This window comes from Triticum aestivum, chromosome 6D, assembly GCF_018294505.1.
Source record: "Triticum aestivum cultivar Chinese Spring chromosome 6D, IWGSC CS RefSeq v2.1, whole genome shotgun sequence".
NCBI classification, from domain to species: Eukaryota; Viridiplantae; Streptophyta; class Magnoliopsida; order Poales; family Poaceae; genus Triticum; species Triticum aestivum.
This window is the reverse complement of record NC_057811.1, coordinates 43868580-43886358: the sequence shown is the minus strand read 5'-3', so window position 1 is coordinate 43886358 and position 17779 is coordinate 43868580. Positions and strand designations below refer to the sequence as shown.

Below are 17779 nucleotides of genomic sequence, written 5' to 3'. Positions count from 1 at the left end.
TAGCCCTTTAAATGTACTTTTATGCGAACTTAGTTCATTTTTTTCCATGTGGATTATAAAAGTTGAGGTCGGAAGCAATTAATCTGAAGCCAAGAGAGGAATACTCTTCAATATACTCTCTCTATAGTAAATTCCTGTTGCTCCAGCTAACTGCCATTCAGATCCGTGGCATATGCTGCCCTACCGAGAGTAGAATATCTCCGTGTTAAAGCAACAGATGTTAAGAAGTTGAGGCTCCAATTTGACTCACTGCCACTGGCCAACCATTACCACCCCAAAATGCATGCTTACCCGCTTGAGTTAGCAGGTTGGTAAGAATGGATGATTAGTTTGGATCAACTTCCATTGTTTCGATTCTGATGCAAGCAAATACACGGGCATGTATTCTAACACAAACACTCATGCATCGTTCTCTTTAGTTTTTAGCGGTTTTAAAAATCATCCACTATAATTGTATATACCGTATAATCGGCAGAGGAAATTATTTAGTTTACCAAACATGGTGGCTTGTTTGCCTCGTCTTAATAATATAATATAAAATAGATAGATAAAATATGTTCTCAACAATATACCACCACAGTCGATACACGGATCAACGAGAAACAATATTGTAAAGATTACACTGCGGCTGCATTTCTACAAACCGACTAGAACCAAGACACCAATAATCCGCAAAACGACCACAACTGAATTTTTTATTTGACCACTCAGAACAAAGACATCGATACTAGTAGATGATTATCTTGCCACTAGGCAGCTACAGACCCCACATAAGCAAATGACTCCAAGCTATATAAGCAAGGTTGAGCATGTTCTACGACTTCAAAGGTGTTGTACCATCAGAACATGCAGCTCCAGCTTTATCGCTCAAGTCTACTGTTTAGGATTAAGGCCTGCACCTGCTGGCCCGGCTGCATCAGAAACAGAACAACGGGTTAGTTGCGTAACCCATTAAGAAAAGCTTGCATTATACGAAAATGAATTTAGTAAGAACAAATGCCCAAAGAGTTAAAACACAAAGCAATTGCAAATTAAAGATGTCCATCGTCCAGACAAGAAAGCGAAACATGTCCCTTCTTATTTATCTTCCACACTTATTACTAGTTATTCAATGTCTGACATGCAGACTAGCTGCATTCATTTCATTAACAAGCTTTTCATTTGTTGTTATGTAGTAAACTAACTGAATCCATAGCATCATATCTTCTGTTTGGTTCAATGTTTTGCATATCAAGCAAACTTTAGGATAAGAAGTGTTTCCTTCGCATTCCAGTTTACTAATGTAATGCTACAAAGGTTTTAAGACGAGTTTTTAAAAAGTAGTACCTGAAGCATGTAGTTTGAACATGCTGCACAGATCATAGAAATCGTTCCTCACAGAATCCAGTGAGTTCACGCACCTACAAGGAAAACAGTCCAGTAACTTGTGAAACTCCTTCCCATTTGCAGCTCACGAAAGAAACATGTTAATAATTAGCAGCACATGAAAGAAACATGTTAATAATTAATAACTACTAAAAATGCTCATCCCATTACAATTTGCCTCCATAGATTTTTTTTTTTCTGGTAGAATTATCGTGACAGTTCATTTAGAAGTCTTATGAATATCACCCTGGAGTTCTAGACATACTTGCTTAACAAGATATGTACCTGCATCCATAGACAATAATCTAACAGAGACAATATTCAGAGAAGAAGACAAAACTTAGCTTCCCTTTTATATCTCTAAACACTATGATAATTGGGGCATTGCTGTCAGTGCTGTAAAGAGAACCCAGCTTTTCGTTTCAATTTTTTGTTTCTAAACATTCATGGAATAGTGTTCCTACTTTAATACAACATTATTAAAGGATATGATCAACTAGAAAATTGTACTAGAGCAGTTATATTCCTAACTCAGTGGAGTCACCCAAAATCTGTCTCTATAAAGGCCGAGTAAAATGAGTAGTTTACAAAGGCAATGAACATGCAATTGCATCAAAATATACTAACATTAATAGTAGATGAGTAGAGCACACTAGGCCATCACATTCAGTATGAAATTTCAGTAAACACAATGATCGAAAATACAATAGTGTGACATAATGATACAAGGTACTGACCCATCTTTGCTCTTCTCCTGACAACACTGATGGAACTGAATGCAACTGTTCTTAACTCTCAGAGCACCAATACTGCAATATGCAATAGCATACAATCAGAAAGGCCCACAAAATCGCTTTAATGAATGAAAATGAACATTGCAGTTCTATCTCTTCACTTCAGAATCCTAAGTGAATAGATAAAGCACTATGATTATCTGTATCTGAGTTAAGAAGTCAACTAAATACAACTATGAAAGCCCGGTGGTGTAAGCAAAGCGATTTATTTCACCAGAGCATATGCAATATGAAACATTAATCCAATAGGAAATATGTATAGTTTCTGTAATGAAAGTGCTAATCCACGATAAATGACTTTGAATAAGCTAGATATTTTACATAAAGCGGTAGTGACTCATTGGCTTACATCCTCTGATTCCATCAGAACTACACGTCTAGACCAAAAACATACATGGACTTAACTTGATTAGGCAAGGGAACAGTTTGGGCATCATAATATTAGCTTCTAGTGATAACACTATCAATGTATATTAATAATAACACAAAGGCTAACCTTGCAAAACTATCAACTAGTTCGAATGGGATCAATTGACCTGAATAAGATAAGTCCAATGTACAGAACCATCCAAGTAATGTGAATGCAACGGGACATGTTTCTCCTATCTATGTCACAGAATGTTGTGACGATAAAGGGAGTATGATAATCCACACCAAATTAATTGTAAGAGGCCCACGATGTGAAGTGCTACTCTTTGAGCCGCTTGATGTGTGCGGAACATATGATATTTGACGGATCTAAATCATTAAACATGACAATGGTTGAACAGACATGTTTCTCCAATATATATAGGTTATGGAATGTTGTGACGATAAAATAGAGTATATATAATAATCCTCCCCAAATTAATTATAAGAGCTCCCACTTTAAAAAGGAGACGTGAAGTGCAATTCTTTGAGCCGCTTGATGTGCGTGGAACATATGATATTTTTTGTCAGATCTAATTATTAAACCTGACAATGACTGAATGGAGGTCAACCAGCCCCACCACTTAACACAGAGGGTCCAGAGCAGTATTCATTGAGCTGTCCGGTCTATGGGAAGCAGATCATATTTGTCAGATCCAAATCATCAAACGGTAACAACGGCCAAACAATTTGTCAGATCTAAATAATATAGTAGTATAATGGCCAAACAGTTTGTCGGATGTACATCACACAACAGTACAATTGCCTAACTGTTTGTCTGACCTAAATCATTAAACAATATAACACACAAACTGTTTGTCGAATGCAAATCATAGAACAATACAATAGCCAATCGGTTTGTCGTATCTAAATCACAAACAGTACAACGACAAAATTGTTCGCCGTATCTAAATCTAAACGAATATAACAGCCAAACTGATGTCACCTCTCCCCAAATAAATGGGAAGATGTGACGTGCTACTTGTTGAGCTGCCCAATGTGTACGGAACGGATATTTTTTTGTCGGATCTACATGATAGATCACTACAACATGCCCAACGGATCTACGACACCAGTGGTACTAATACGAAAGAACATCAATCTATACTCGTTGAGTCGTTCAACCAATGCAGGAAATTGACCATCATTGTCAGATTTATGACATAAAACACTATAATGATGAAATAGACCATAATTCCCCCAAGATGATTGGACACCTTACCATGTATCGAGCAGGGAGCTAAATACCTAATTTGCACACCAAGAACCAAAAAAAAAAATCATAGTTCCTATAGTATTGCACAAACACATACGAAGAGGACATGAAAGAAGAAGAAAAGAGCCTCACCTTGCACTGCTTCCCTTGAGCTGACGCACAAAACCACCCACCTTGTCATAGTCTACACATGGCTTGTCCCTGCAAAAACAGCAACCATATCCCCAAGCTAAAAATCAAACCAACCACTCTACACTAATGGTTGGATCAAAGGAAAGGAAGCTTGTGTACAGCAGCTTGGCAATCTCGCCGATGATACGCTCGCCGTCCTCGCAGAAGAGCGTGACAACCTTGACGATGAAGTCTGGGGCGCTCCCTTCCTGGAGCATCTGCAGCTCCTGGAACTGATCGTCCAGCAAACCCTAGCCCACCAAATAAACACAAAACAAAAACATCAAATTCTCTGACAAATATCACGTTACCTGTCCACCTCAATAAATTTCTGCATAATTGGCACAAAAATAGTAAATAGCTTACCGCAGCGAACATGTTGGCAAGGAGGCTGTTGGGCTGGTTCAACATTGGGGCCGCCATGGCTACCCGCAACAAGGACACTAGAGCTACAAGGGAGGAAGAAAGCTAAGCGAGGAGAGGAGAGGACAGGGGAGGGCGAAGATGGAATGGGAGTGAATGGATGGAGATTGGTGTCGGTGGGTGCAGTATATATAGGGGAGTTGGACTGCAAGTCTGCAGCCATGGATGGCAATGGACGGCTACCCTTCGTTCTCTTTATAGCTCTCATTTATTTCCTCTTTTGTTCTTTCTCATCTAAAAAATGTTATCTATCATTTAAATGCCTTACTTGATTTGACTGGCTAGGCATGGTTTCATGGGATACCTTTTATTTCAAAATGTTTTAGCTGGATACCTCTTATGCTCCAGCTTTTACCTACCTGTTTACAGCTATGTGACGTTTTCTAGTAACATAATAATTACATTACTAGAGACCAAAAATGACAGCAGTACTCAACAAAGCTTTAGAGGTTGGCAAGCACTGGCAGATACTTAATACTCCAGTCCAGCTGTTGGATGTTGGAGCAAAGGCCGGGGACCCTTGTTGGTTTTGTCTATATGCAACGGCCGGACAGCTAAGCTCTGGCTCTTCGCATAATTGCATCTTTTGTTTCTGACCTATGTTCATCATTGTTCATACAACAACACCACTCTTTTGGTTCGAGTTCATTATCTTGTCAGATGGCATGAAAATGAACAATACTTCCTGAGAGGCATGGTTAGTGGATTTAGGACTTGCTACAGCGCGTGGGAGTAATGGCAGCATATAAGAATAAGAGCAATGGCAAAATTTCCACCATATTGTTAACCTACAGATTTGCTAAGATTGAAAACTGAAATATCATGGTTCTACTGACTGTTCTTGTCACACCATTTGGACCAACTAGGCATGCAGTAAATAAAAGAAGAAACTATGAGGTGTTAAAATCTCTTAAATGGAAGAAAAAAATGTGTAGCAACAGGGAACCGTTTGACAAAATAGAAAGAGAGCTTTATACTATGATTGCATCCATTGTCATCAACAATCTATACGGGTGAAGAGTCAACTAAATGTGCCTCTACTAACATGAGGGAGCTCATCAGCAGATATTCTAATTAGTAGAAATAACTGATAGACAGCCCAGATGCAATCTTATCATGTAATCATTGCTTTGAACCATGTTTGCCAAATGTCATAAATGACTGTTCATGTCTCCAAAAACAATTTGTTCTTATATGTGATCTGAGTCAGAAAGAAAGAAAAAACTCTCCAGATAGAAGGATTACTTAAAATTTATCTTGTGCTCACGATTTCAAAAGGTATACAGCCAAAGTCTAACAATAGCACAAAAGGGTATAGAGAAAACAGAGGAGGCTTAGTCTTTACCGGACGCTAATCTCTTCAAACAAAGATGCTGCAGAAAGAAAGAAGATTTTCAGCTTACAAGAACTAGAGCAAGGAACAAGCAAACTAGATCAAAACTGCATCATCAGCAGTGTTCAACATACCGCAGCCATCAAGAAGTCCAACATTGCTCCCCCGCAAAAAAGTGTCCAGAATTGTCATCCAAATGGAAATTATAAGTTCATTTCATATTAGACTATCTCATATCATCGCCACGGCCAGATTGAGGGCCTTCCTTCACAGAAATATATCATGAGTGCAGATATACTACTCACTGATATTTCAATGCATCTGCAGTATGACCTAATCTCACACTCTCTTAGTTTCAATACGAATGTCAATACAATACAGGGATGAACAAGTCCACAGACATGCCACATATAAGGACTCATGACTCCCCAGTGGTAAGTGCAACAACTCTTGGCTGACATGATATGTCAGTTCTCCACTGTTTTTGCAAAAATGGAGCACATGATGCACCTTGTCTTCGGAGAAAACCAGCCACCAGCTCAAACAACAGGAAGTGTATAACCGACGGTCAACTGTGATTTCAACTATGCCTAGACAGCACCATATGCGCTGTGAAACCAACATGTAATGTTATTTCCATGTCGATAGAATATGCAGATTAAACCAAATTAAATGTTTGTCATCCCTCAGTAATTAGAAGGCATATGTAATTTCAAAACAATATTCTTATCTGTCATTTGAGAAATTAAAAAAAAAGTGGGAATCACTCTGAATAGAATTGGAGTATTAAGAACATATCTCGTAGTGCACCACATGCCCCCGATTTCAAAAGGTATACAACCAAGCCAACTATAGCAAAAAAAGAAAAGAGACAAAACCTTCAATAAACACCTGGAATTATACACAAGTAAGAAAACCAGTGCCTAGTCAGAAGGGTGATTGCTTGTCACGAGGAATTGCAGGTGCATGCCCACAGATTCCAAATTCACACAGATTAAGATAATGCTAATATAGCAAGGCAGGATGATCTTGCAAGACAACCACGGTGGCCTGTCAATGGAAAATGTAAATAATAGTTCCAGTTTAAATATGCGTATAACATATCTCTTGAAGTAGGACTCCCAAATTCTTAATAGCTCGACTGCATGAGTACCTATTGAATCAATGGACCACAAAGATCAATCAAAACCATATATGAGGCAACTAGATTTTGCAGAGAACAAGCAGTACGATATAATCTTGTTGTCATCTCATAAGCTAACAAATATCATAAGAAAGTATATAGTCGTGAAGCACATTCATGCCTAAATGAAAACAGGAGTTCAGGAGCCTACAAACCATGGAAGCAAAGCATAATGTACCCAAAAATGTTAAATATGACGATAGGTTTAGTGATATGTTCTCTGGCAGTAATATTCTTGATGGCAGGTAATTTATGCCGGCCAGTATCACATCTGGCATCAATAAGTTCTGGCGCAGAGATCAGCAGCACAAGCTCGATATAGTTGTGAAGATATCATTTTTACAACACTCAAAAATAGATGCCATCAAGTTTCTGGCGCCAAATATAAAACATGACGTTGTTGAAAGAAAAAAGCATTTGTTATTAAATTTGAGCTCTGATTCAAATTAACTTGGCCCATTTAAGATGTTTAAACCCTTACTGATATAGCTCTGCACTTGAATTGGGTGTAACCGTGTAAGGACAGAGTTCACCCACGAAGTCTGAAAGATTCAGAGTTTCAGAGTTAAATTTCAACTCTCATACAGATTCAGAGTACAAAATGTATAACATATAAATTGATTGTTTACGTACTCTCTTGCTCGTTCAATTACATCCAAGTGAAGATCCAAGATACCACAAGCAAAAAAGCATGCAGCTCATCAATGTACGAATTAATCAGACCACCAGAAGTATCTACTTTATTCAACTTATTATTTGTTGAGGAGGTTCCCTCACTCCACTTCAGTTGCGCTGATGAATCCAGCAGGCAGGCGATAGCAACACAGACGGGTCTCACCATGTGTATTACAATATCCAGGATAATACATACCATCCAAAATTCAAAATCAGCAATGTAGGATAAAACTCCCGCGAGCGTATCATACTCGTTACTGAAGCTGCTTCAGGGCAGGGCATCATCAACTAACAGAGCCTTCAGAATCACAAAACCCCAGGCTCCATGCTTCGTAGATCACCCGGAAGAAGAGGATATCACAATGCATCCGAATCCAGTTTTAGAACATCTTCTCCTGGAAGAAAGAATGCACCATTGATCTACTTCAGTAAATCAGTCAATATGTTCATGTTTATTGCCTGGACACTTCTCGCTTGAGGAAAATCTACCCATCATCTCACCTGGTACGTCACTGCATTCATCAATCAACCCATTCCCTACCCATATCTTGTTTCTACAATTCCCACTAGCTAGCTAGGCACCAGAGAAGACACACACAACAGATCATCAAGTCAGAGCTCCTCGCCAGTATAGCATGGACCCATCTCCTTTTTGTTACTGCAAGCACACAGCTGATATCCCATTGCTTTCATTTCCAACTTCTACAGCCTGACATCAGGAACAAATGTCTACCATCATGACATGGCTTGGTTCTTAAATTGAGGTACTCAACATGCCTACTATTCATACGTTTGAAATTCTGCAAGATTCTATAACTACACAATATCTGACAGTTAGTACGTGCATGCCTAGACTGAAATTTAACAAAATAGGCAACAAGAGATGGAAATTTCAGTAGAACTGAGAAAAATACTAGTAGGATAATCTCTTAGCTGAGGAAACAGAAACCACTCCAAATATAATTGGATTATGAAGAGTTTATATTTTGTAATGCACAAAGTGCTCACGAGGTATGTGGCCACAGCCTGATAATCACATAAGAAGGGATTATACATAAGTAAGGAAATCAGCACCTAGTCAACGGAATGTTCACTTGTCATGAAGTGCACATGCATACCCCAGATCCCAAAGACCCCGCCGATTCAAAGAATGCTAGTATAGCATGAGAGGACGGTCTTGCAAGACAATCACATTAACATGTGAAAGCAAATGGAAATGATAATTCATTATGCCTGGTGTAACCTGAGGGGCCTTGGTTTTTAACAACCATAATATATAACGGCTGTAATACTGCGTTATTGAGTTTTGAGGTCAGTTGTCCCTAGAACTGAATGTATCAGCCAGCAAGCCATTCAGAAATAGAAGAGCAAAATAAAGGGAAAACCTAATACAAATTAGTAAACCATGAATTACTTTGATGACAGTTAATCTCTTCAAACAATGAGAATGAGAGAAGATTAATTTTAACTGAAACCAACCGACAAACTAGACCAAAATGGTATCCTCTGCAGTGATCAACATATTGTGGTAACGGGTAACCAGTAAGTAAAAAAATTGTTTCCCCAAACACAGGTCCTAAATTTTCTTATGTGTTCATTTCAAATATAACTCTCTCATATATATCTTCCCTATGGCCAAACTAAGGACCTTTTTTCATGGAAAGATAGATTACAGAATTACACCGAAAACTGCAGGGGGCATTTGAGAACAATATTCTGCTTCCATATCAATATTCCAAAATGATCTCGAGAGTGTAGATATACAACTCGCTGATATGCCAATGCATATTCAGAATTGCCTGATCTCTCAGTTCCAATATGTGTGTCAACATGACAAGAGGATGGACAAGTTCATAATCATACCCTGCTTTCTTCCCTACAGAATGATGACATGGTCATACCAGGTCCCATGAATCTAATCACTAACTTCATCAAGTGTTTAACAGCGACAAACCCAGCAAGTTAAAGGCATACTACAAAGACAAGCATCTATTTAGACACGAACACTGAAATAAAGTCTACCAGCTTATTGAACAAAGCGAAATCTTCAGGGAGCAGCAAGAATTTTTCAAATTTTAATACCGTATTCTTGGTTCCTGCAAATCTGAGTCTAGTCGGCACTTCCCTATGCAAGCGGCTGCATATTCTTCAGCGAGGTGTTGTGCAACTTCCTTGTAAGGGCATATGAATTTCTCCACAAACACCTTCTCAACCAGACTGAAAATTGTATTGTACTTCAGGTCCCGCTTGAGTAATCCATTTGCCTTGAGAAACTTTATAACGTAGTGTCGGGGTCTCAGCCGGCCCACTAGGCTGTAAGTGAGAACTGTCGGCCTTTGAGCAATGGATGCCGGTTCCAGCCCCACCTCAGAGATGAGGAACTCGTACCTGCGCTGCAGCGATTCCTTATTCCTCGTCAGCAACGTTGGAGCCTTGGAAATAGCAATATGCCCACATCAGCATCCGACCATCTGAACGTGTTCTTGATGTAGTCCACTTTGGCGGTGATCTTCTCCTGGGTGAGGAATGCGACAGCGTGCAACGCCTGTCTGAACATCCCAGAGCCACGTGGCACACCTATGCCTTCGATGCATGCCACCATTGCCCGGAGGCGTTCCAGGTTGGTGGCGAGTAGCCATCGCGAAGAGATGCAGAGCCTGACGATATCGCGATTATCAAGCCCACACTCCCGGAGGAAGGCGACGTTGGGCTTGACAACCCTGTCGAGGTCGCTTCCGAGGAGATTGGGGCTTTTTTTGAGTACCCAGAGCCGGAGGAGGTTGTGTAGGAGCCGAAGAGGGACAGCAGGTACGGTAGTTTCGAGGCGACAGATCTGCAGCGGAACGACTCGCCGGCGACCGAGACGAGGCACGCGATGTCAGAGCGCGAGAGACCGAGGCCGGTGAACCCCGCGGCGCAGAGTAACTGAGGGTCCTTGGTGACGACGGCAGCGACGTCGGCGGCGGCGGAGAGGCCGAGGACGGCGTCGGGATTGGTGGGGGAGTTGAGGTGGGAGAGCTTGGGGGAGGCCTTGAGGGCCTGGGGTCGGGTGGCGACGAGGTACTCCTCCTCGGCGAAGCTACTAGGGTTGGGGGAAACGGCGGGCGCGGCGGCGGTGGAGAGGGGAGATAGCGTAGGAGGAGGTAGAAGGGAGGAGCTGGGTGAGGATGCATTTCCGGAGGTGGAGCATGGTGGCGGCGCGGCGGCGCCGGCGGCGAGGAACAGCCGGCGCGAGAGCAAGACAGAGGGGTGAGGATTTGCGTGGTCTGGTTCGACCTTGTTGCTGACCAAGTGGCCCCACCTATCAGTGTCTCTCGCATCTGATAATGGGCTGGGCTTTTCTTTAGAGCGTTCGTATGCACGAATTTCCCTCATCTTTTGTTGTGCTTCTCGTGAAAAAAATACTTCAGTGTTTTAACTTTCTTCTTCTTTAATGTTTTTTGCGGGAAATAGGAAGATTTCATTACTCAATGCGGCTTTTCAGCGATACACAAATTTACAACTTTGTCTGTGCCCGTATCAAACCAAATGGCAGTACGGGGTGTGCTCCGCCTGTAAGCCGCGAGACTATGACTAACTTTATTTTGAGTACGTCTAATATGCGTAATTGAAATCTCCCATGGATTCTCAAAAATCAGTAACTGAACGTCGCGGCTTACGGGCGGAGCACACCGCCATTTGGTGGAGAGCGGTCCCTATGACTCGTATTTAGCATCAAGACTGCCTGAGCGCAGTCCAACTCGACCGCAATGGGTAATCCGGTCCGATGAAGAGCAAGATCAAGGTCTTCTCTGCACGCCATGAGCTCTGCCTCTAGTCCATCATCACATGTGGTGATCTGTCTGCATGCAGTAAAAATAATAGCACCGGTGTCGTCACGTAGCACCATTCCACCACCAGCCGCCCTTGTTTAGTTGATGTAGCTCCCATTTGTATTTAATTTGGTCCAGCCATGGGCGGGCGGCGACCAGGGCATGTCCAGTCGCTGATCCTTGGCTTGTTGCATGTCGCTGCTGCTCTTGCTAGCCAGTACGTGCACCACCATTTTACCTTTCTCAATATTCCCCTATGGATGCTGGTGAATGCACAAGAGCGAGTTTATATACCCATGTAGGAAACGACACGATGCTTTCGTCGAGGGGCTGGCTTGCCATGCGTGAGTTTGTTCCGGACGTACCACACGCGCCACATAGTCATCAAGGCCACCATGCGAATATTGTCGGAGAGCGGCTCGAGCAGTGTAAAGAGCCACTCCGGCCCGGTATTGCGGACATATCAATGTCTGGCAACGGCCAGTCTGAGGCCATGGCACGCCAGAGGTTCTTCGCGATGGGCACTTACACATTGCGTGGAAACCGTGCTTTCGTTCCACACCACAAATGGGACACACGTCAGTATGTTCGAGGTGGCGTGAAAATTTATTTTCCCAAGTGGCCAGAGAATTGGAGACAAGCCTCCATGCAACGTACCTTCGGGGGAGCAGGGCACCCCCATATGATCTTCCAGATGACGCGACGACCATCTGGTGCCCTGCTCGTGGTGGTTGCCGATGGATGCTCGCGCTCGTCCATGGCTAAGCGATAGGCGGATCGGACGGTGAAGATACCGTTCTTCTCCGGCACCCAGGCGATGATGTCATCAGTGATACGACACGATGTGTGAATGCTGGTGATGGTGTCAACATCCACCGGGAGGAAATGGCGTCGAAGAAGGTCCAGACGCCATGCGCTGGACTCGTCCAAGAGCTCCGCCACTCTCCTGAGGCGGCAAGTACCTTGCTGTGAGATGGGCTGGCGCGTCGGCTCCCTAGGCAGCCAGGGGTCTCGCCAAATTCTGATTTTTTGCCCATCCCCGACGGGCCACATGATGCCTTTCTTCAGCAACTCGAGGCCATGCTGAATGGCTTGCCAAGTCGGGGAAGCGTTCCCCGAGAACACCGTGTCTTCGAGGCGTCCATCCGGATAATAACGAGCCTTTAGTACCTGCGCACGCAAGCTATTAGGATTAGTGAGCAAACGCCACGCCTGTCGTGCAAGAAGGGCTTGGTTGAAGACGCGGAAGTCCCTAAAACCCAGACCACCCTTCGTTTTATGTGCCAAGATTTTCGGCCAAGCCATCCAATGAGTTTTCCGCTTGCCTTTAGAGGAACCCCACCAAAAACTCCGAACCATCATGTTCAGATCATCATACACTGACATTGGTAGTTAAATACACCCATGATATAGGTCGGGATGACATGTGCAACAGCTTTTATCATAGTTTCTTTGCCAGCAAGAGAAAGGGTGTCGCCCCAAGCAATGATTCTTTTTAGAAGCCTCGATTACAAATTCTGAATTTACCTCGTGACATACGGCCATTAGGCGTAGGCAGCCCCAAATAGTTCTCTTCAAAAGTTATCAAGTTAAATTTTAGAATTATACGGACTCTTTCCTGTACGTCCATGGTACAAGATTTGCCAAACAAAACGCTGCACTTAGACGGATTGATACACCGTCCAGTGGCTCTCTCACAGGTATTAAGCACCTCCTGTACCTTTTTAGCCTGTTCCCCCTCTGCTTTAAAGAATAGCAAGGTATCATCTGCAAAGAGCAATTGAGACACACCAGGGGCTCGCTGACAAATTTTCAGAGGTGTATAATCGCCTTTTTCTCACCATTTTTCAACAAAGCAGACAGACCATCAGCCACAAAAAGGAACAGAAACAGGGATAGAGGATCACCTTGCCACAACCCACACGATGGTGCAAACGAATCCAAGAGGGTCCCATTAAATTTAACTATGTATCTCACCGAGGTGACGCATGTCATAATCCAGTCCACCCAACGGCGAGCGAAACCCATCTTTTGCATCATTTGCTCCAAGAAGATCCAGTCCACCATGTCATATGCTTTAGACAAGTCTAGTTTGTAAGCACATAAACTTTTATTAGGGTCTTTCTCCTGCTGAATAAGGTGAGTGCACTCAAATGCTACCAATGCATCATCAGTGATCATCCATCCAGGCACAAATGCGCTCTGCTCTGGTGAAATAATCTCATCCAAAATAGGCCGCAGACGGTTTACCAAACATTTGGCTACTACCTTGTAAATGACGTTGCAAAGACTGATAGGTCGGTATTCCGTGAGCCTCTCCGGGTTATCAACCTTTGGGATGAGAATAATGGAGGTATTGTTCACACCCTCTAGCATTATTCCTGTCCAAAAAAAAATTCCTTCACCTCGGCAATGACTTGCTCTCGCATAACCGCCCAGTTTCTTTGAAAGAAACGTGCGGCCGTCCGGACCTGGCGCCTTGAGCAGCCCTATCTGGAAGAGTGCATCGGCAATCTCCTTATCCGTAAACTCTGCACCAAGAGTTGTTGGCGACGGCGCGGTCTAGCCTGACTTTAACATTAGCCCGACTATTAGTATAAGGTAGGCCTGCAAAACCAAGATCACCCAAGCCACAAACTTCTAGAATATCACGAAAGTCAATCATCTGACCTGCCAAACGAGGCGTGTCAGAGAAGTGCTCGAAGCTCCACATAGCCTCATTGAAGTCTCCCACCACAACCCACGGCATGTCAGCTTATTGATGAAGATCCCGAAGGAGAGACCACATGCGATGACGGTCCTCCGTCCAGGTCTCGCCGTAAACGCAAGTAAGCCTCCAAGGTGGCTCACCCGCCGCAGCAGTCACATGTGCAACAATATATCGTTCATTAATAGCTTTTACATCAAGACTAAATGAAAGTGCGTTAAGTCGACTAGAGGGGGGTGAATAGGCGATTTTTAAGAATTCTTCACTGAGGAATTTCAGGGTGAGGACATTCCTAAGCGAAGAACTACTTGCAGCGGAATAAGTACTCAGATGTAAACATAACAGAACATAAGCATGGTCATCATGATGAAATGAAGACAAGCACGGAGTACAGAAAGCGTAAACACAGGATAACACAGGAAGAAGACAAACAAACTGAAGAATTTGAACTGAGAAAATTGAGAAAGTCTTCAGTCAAAGTCTTCAAACAGATAAGAACAGGCAGACAACACTGTAATGAGGAAATGAAAGAGTTGAGGAAATAGAACTAGTAAGCTTGGTGAAGATAATAATTTGGTAGACCAGTTCCAACTGCTGTGTCAGTTGTACGTCTGGTTGGAGCGGCTAGGTATTTAAACCTGAGGATACACAGTCCCGGACACACAGTCCTCACTGTATTCTCCTTGAGCTAAGGTCACACAGATCTCGCCCAATCACTCGTGGTAAGTCTTCAGGTGACTCCCAAACCTTCACAAACTCGGTCACTCGGCGATCCACAATTTCCTCTTGGATGCTCAGACCATGATGCCTAACCGTCTGGAAGAAGCACAGTCTTCAAAGGTAACAAGCGTCGGATCTACGCAAGATCAATCTCTTCAGTGATGCTCAATCACTTTGGGTTTGTAGGTGTTTGGGTTTGGGTTTCCTCACTTGATGATTTTCACTCAAAGTCCTCGGAGGATGGGATGCTCTCAAATGACTAGTGTCAGTTTCTCTCGGAGCAGCCAACCAGCTAGTGGTTGTAGGGGGCGGCTATTTATAGCCTAGGGAGCATCCCGATATGATAAGACATAAATGCCCTTCAATGATATGACCGTTAGGTGGGTAGATATTTTGGGACAGCTGGCGCATAGCACAACAACGGTCGGAATTTTGAGTATCAAATTCCTCAGGGCTATCATGTTCCTCACTGTGTAGGCAATCCGCACTGGCGAATTCCTAACTCCCCAGTCAGAACAAATTCCTCAAAGACCAGAAGAACTTCGTCTCTGTCACTGAAGAAATTGACTGAGCTGTATGAGATTTCCAATGGCTTCACTCGAAGGGATTGGTAGGTGCTGGATTTGAGTTGAGCATCACTTGGAAAATTTTCCTTAGTATTTCCTCGACCCCCTTTAACAGTACGGTGTTTCCTATGACTCAAGAAAGAGAAAATGAAACTATGAAAACAAAAGTCTTCACGCTTCATGTTCCTCGAATGAATGCCAAGTCTTCAAGGTCACACCAATTTCTTCACTTTCAAATTCTTCAGAAATCCAAAGTCTTCAGTCGAAGACATTCATTTTTAGGGGTCGACTGTCTCTGTAAATATCAAACTCCTCATAGACTTATAGACATGTGTACACTCATAAATACATTAGTCCCTTAACCTATAAGTCTTCAATACACCAAAATCACTAAGGGGCACTAGATGCACTTACAGTCTCCCCCTTTTTGGTGATTGATGACAATATAGGTTAAGTTTTCAACGGGGATAAACATATGAAGTGTAAGTACTGATATTGAGGAATTTGATTGCAAGATATAGAAGAACTCCCCCTGAAGATGTGCATAGTGTGGAATTTTCTTTTAAGGCAATGCACACTTGAAGAGTAGAATCATGGAGATCTCCCCCTATATCTTGTAATTCATACACGCATTTGACATATAATATGAAGAATTTGAAATGCATGATGAAATATGGTGACTGATGTAGTTCAGCATGCGTGCATTAACATTAAAGAGGAATAAGCATGCAGAAAATCTCAGCAACAGTATCAGACCACCATAGAGTTTAAGTTTACAACTGGATCGAATAAAGTCTCAGAAGAGCGAGTGTTGTAACTTTGCAAAAAAACGCCCATATAGGTAGACCCACTTGAAGACTAACTCAAGTTTCTCCCCCTTTGTCATCGAATGACCAAAAGGATCGAAAAATGAGGACTAACGCCCTTGAGAATATCAAGTTGATGGAGGAGCGCCAGCGTTGTGGGGGTCGTTTGTTGCTGTAGGGCCTGCCGCAGTGTCGTCCAAGCCTTCATTCTCATCGGTTTCGCGTGATGAAGAATATGAGCTGGCCACCAAGGAAGGAACCTTGACCTTCTTGAATTTCTTCGGTGGAGGAGCAGACCAGTCAAAATCCTCCTTGAGACCCATTTGCTTCAGATCTTCTTCACCATACAGATGTGATAAGACAGCCCAGGTGCGACCGAATACTTCATGGAGGTAGTAATGGTTTTTCTTCACTGCATTGTGTAGCAGTCATGTTGTGAAGAATAGAACCAAACTGACGCTTAACCCATTTGTGGTTTCGATCCACCTTCTGGTGAAGACTAAGAAGAAGCTCACGGTCAGTCATCACCCTGGGAGCTGTGACTTGAGGATTTGGCTTGGAAGCATTAGCGGCAGAATCATGAGTAGAAGAATCATCATTGGTGGAGTAAGATGCAGCTTTGCGAAACAGACCATCCAATGGACGATTGCCTTCATCAATAACAGCAGCGGCCTTGCCCTTTTCATCAGCTGAGGAATATGTCCGCTTGAGGACTTCAATTGGGGGCAAGTAGCTTAGGTGATTCTGAAAATCAGCCTTGTAGTTGAGTGAAGACCTTATTCTGAGGAATCTCATAATCCAAGGTGCGTAAGGCTTCAACTCAAACGGAGAGAGTGCAACATTTGCCAGAGTCCTCATGATGAAATCATGATAGTTGACAGGAATGCCATGCATGATATTGAACAGCAGATTCTTCATGATGCCAACGACTTCTTCATCAGTCGAGTCGTGGCCTTTGATAGGACTCAAAGTCTTCGTCAGAATGCGATAAACTGTTCTTGGCACATATAGCAATTCCTTCACGAGGAATTTGGTCCTTGGGGCTTGACCGGGCTTCAGAGGCTTCATTGGCACTTGCATGTAATGGGCAATGAGTTCGGGCTCATGGTACAAGCAACGAGCTCCTTCAAGGGGAGGACTAATTGGCAGGGCGTGAAGTAATTCAGAGGCCGGTGCTTTATAGTGAGTATTATCGGTCATCCAGTCCAAAACCCAAGAGTTCACATCGTCAGCATCGCCTGTGATATGCAGAGTTGCATAGAATTGAAGAATGCGCTCTTCATTCCAATCGCAAATATCCGTGCAAAAGTTGAGCAGTCCTGCATCATGAAGCACACTGAGGACTGGGGTGAAGCAAGGCATATGCTCATGGTCGAAGACTTTGTCCTTGTTGAAGAGAAGTGAAGAATAAAATTTTGCTTGGCTGGCAGTCCAGAAGTGCTTCCTTCTAAGACGAGAAGAGTCATAAGGATTATAGTCTGTGAAGAACACATGCTCGCCGAAGAAGTCATCAGCCTTGAATTTCTTCTTCTTCGAGAAGGGATCCTTTGGCTTGGGCTGAGGGGTATCGGTCAATTGCATCACCACCTCAGGAACCGCA

At 43.0% G+C, this 17779-nt stretch overlaps 1 protein-coding gene across 1 annotated transcript; it reads right to left on the bottom strand.

The window, feature by feature from the left end:
• Positions 1-521: 521 nt before the first annotated feature.
• LOC123143400 (histidine-containing phosphotransfer protein 1) lies at positions 522-5690 on the bottom strand. The gene is made up of 6 exons (XM_044562316.1): positions 4321-5690; positions 4075-4205; positions 3916-3984; positions 2103-2174; positions 1327-1400; positions 522-911 (listed from the first exon to the last, which is right to left on the bottom strand). Exons 1-6 carry the CDS (start codon positions 4375-4377, stop codon positions 874-876), a joined length of 441 nt encoding a protein of 146 aa, XP_044418251.1. The 5' UTR covers positions 4378-5690; the 3' UTR covers positions 522-873.
• Between the last annotated feature and the right edge of the window lie 12089 nt (positions 5691-17779).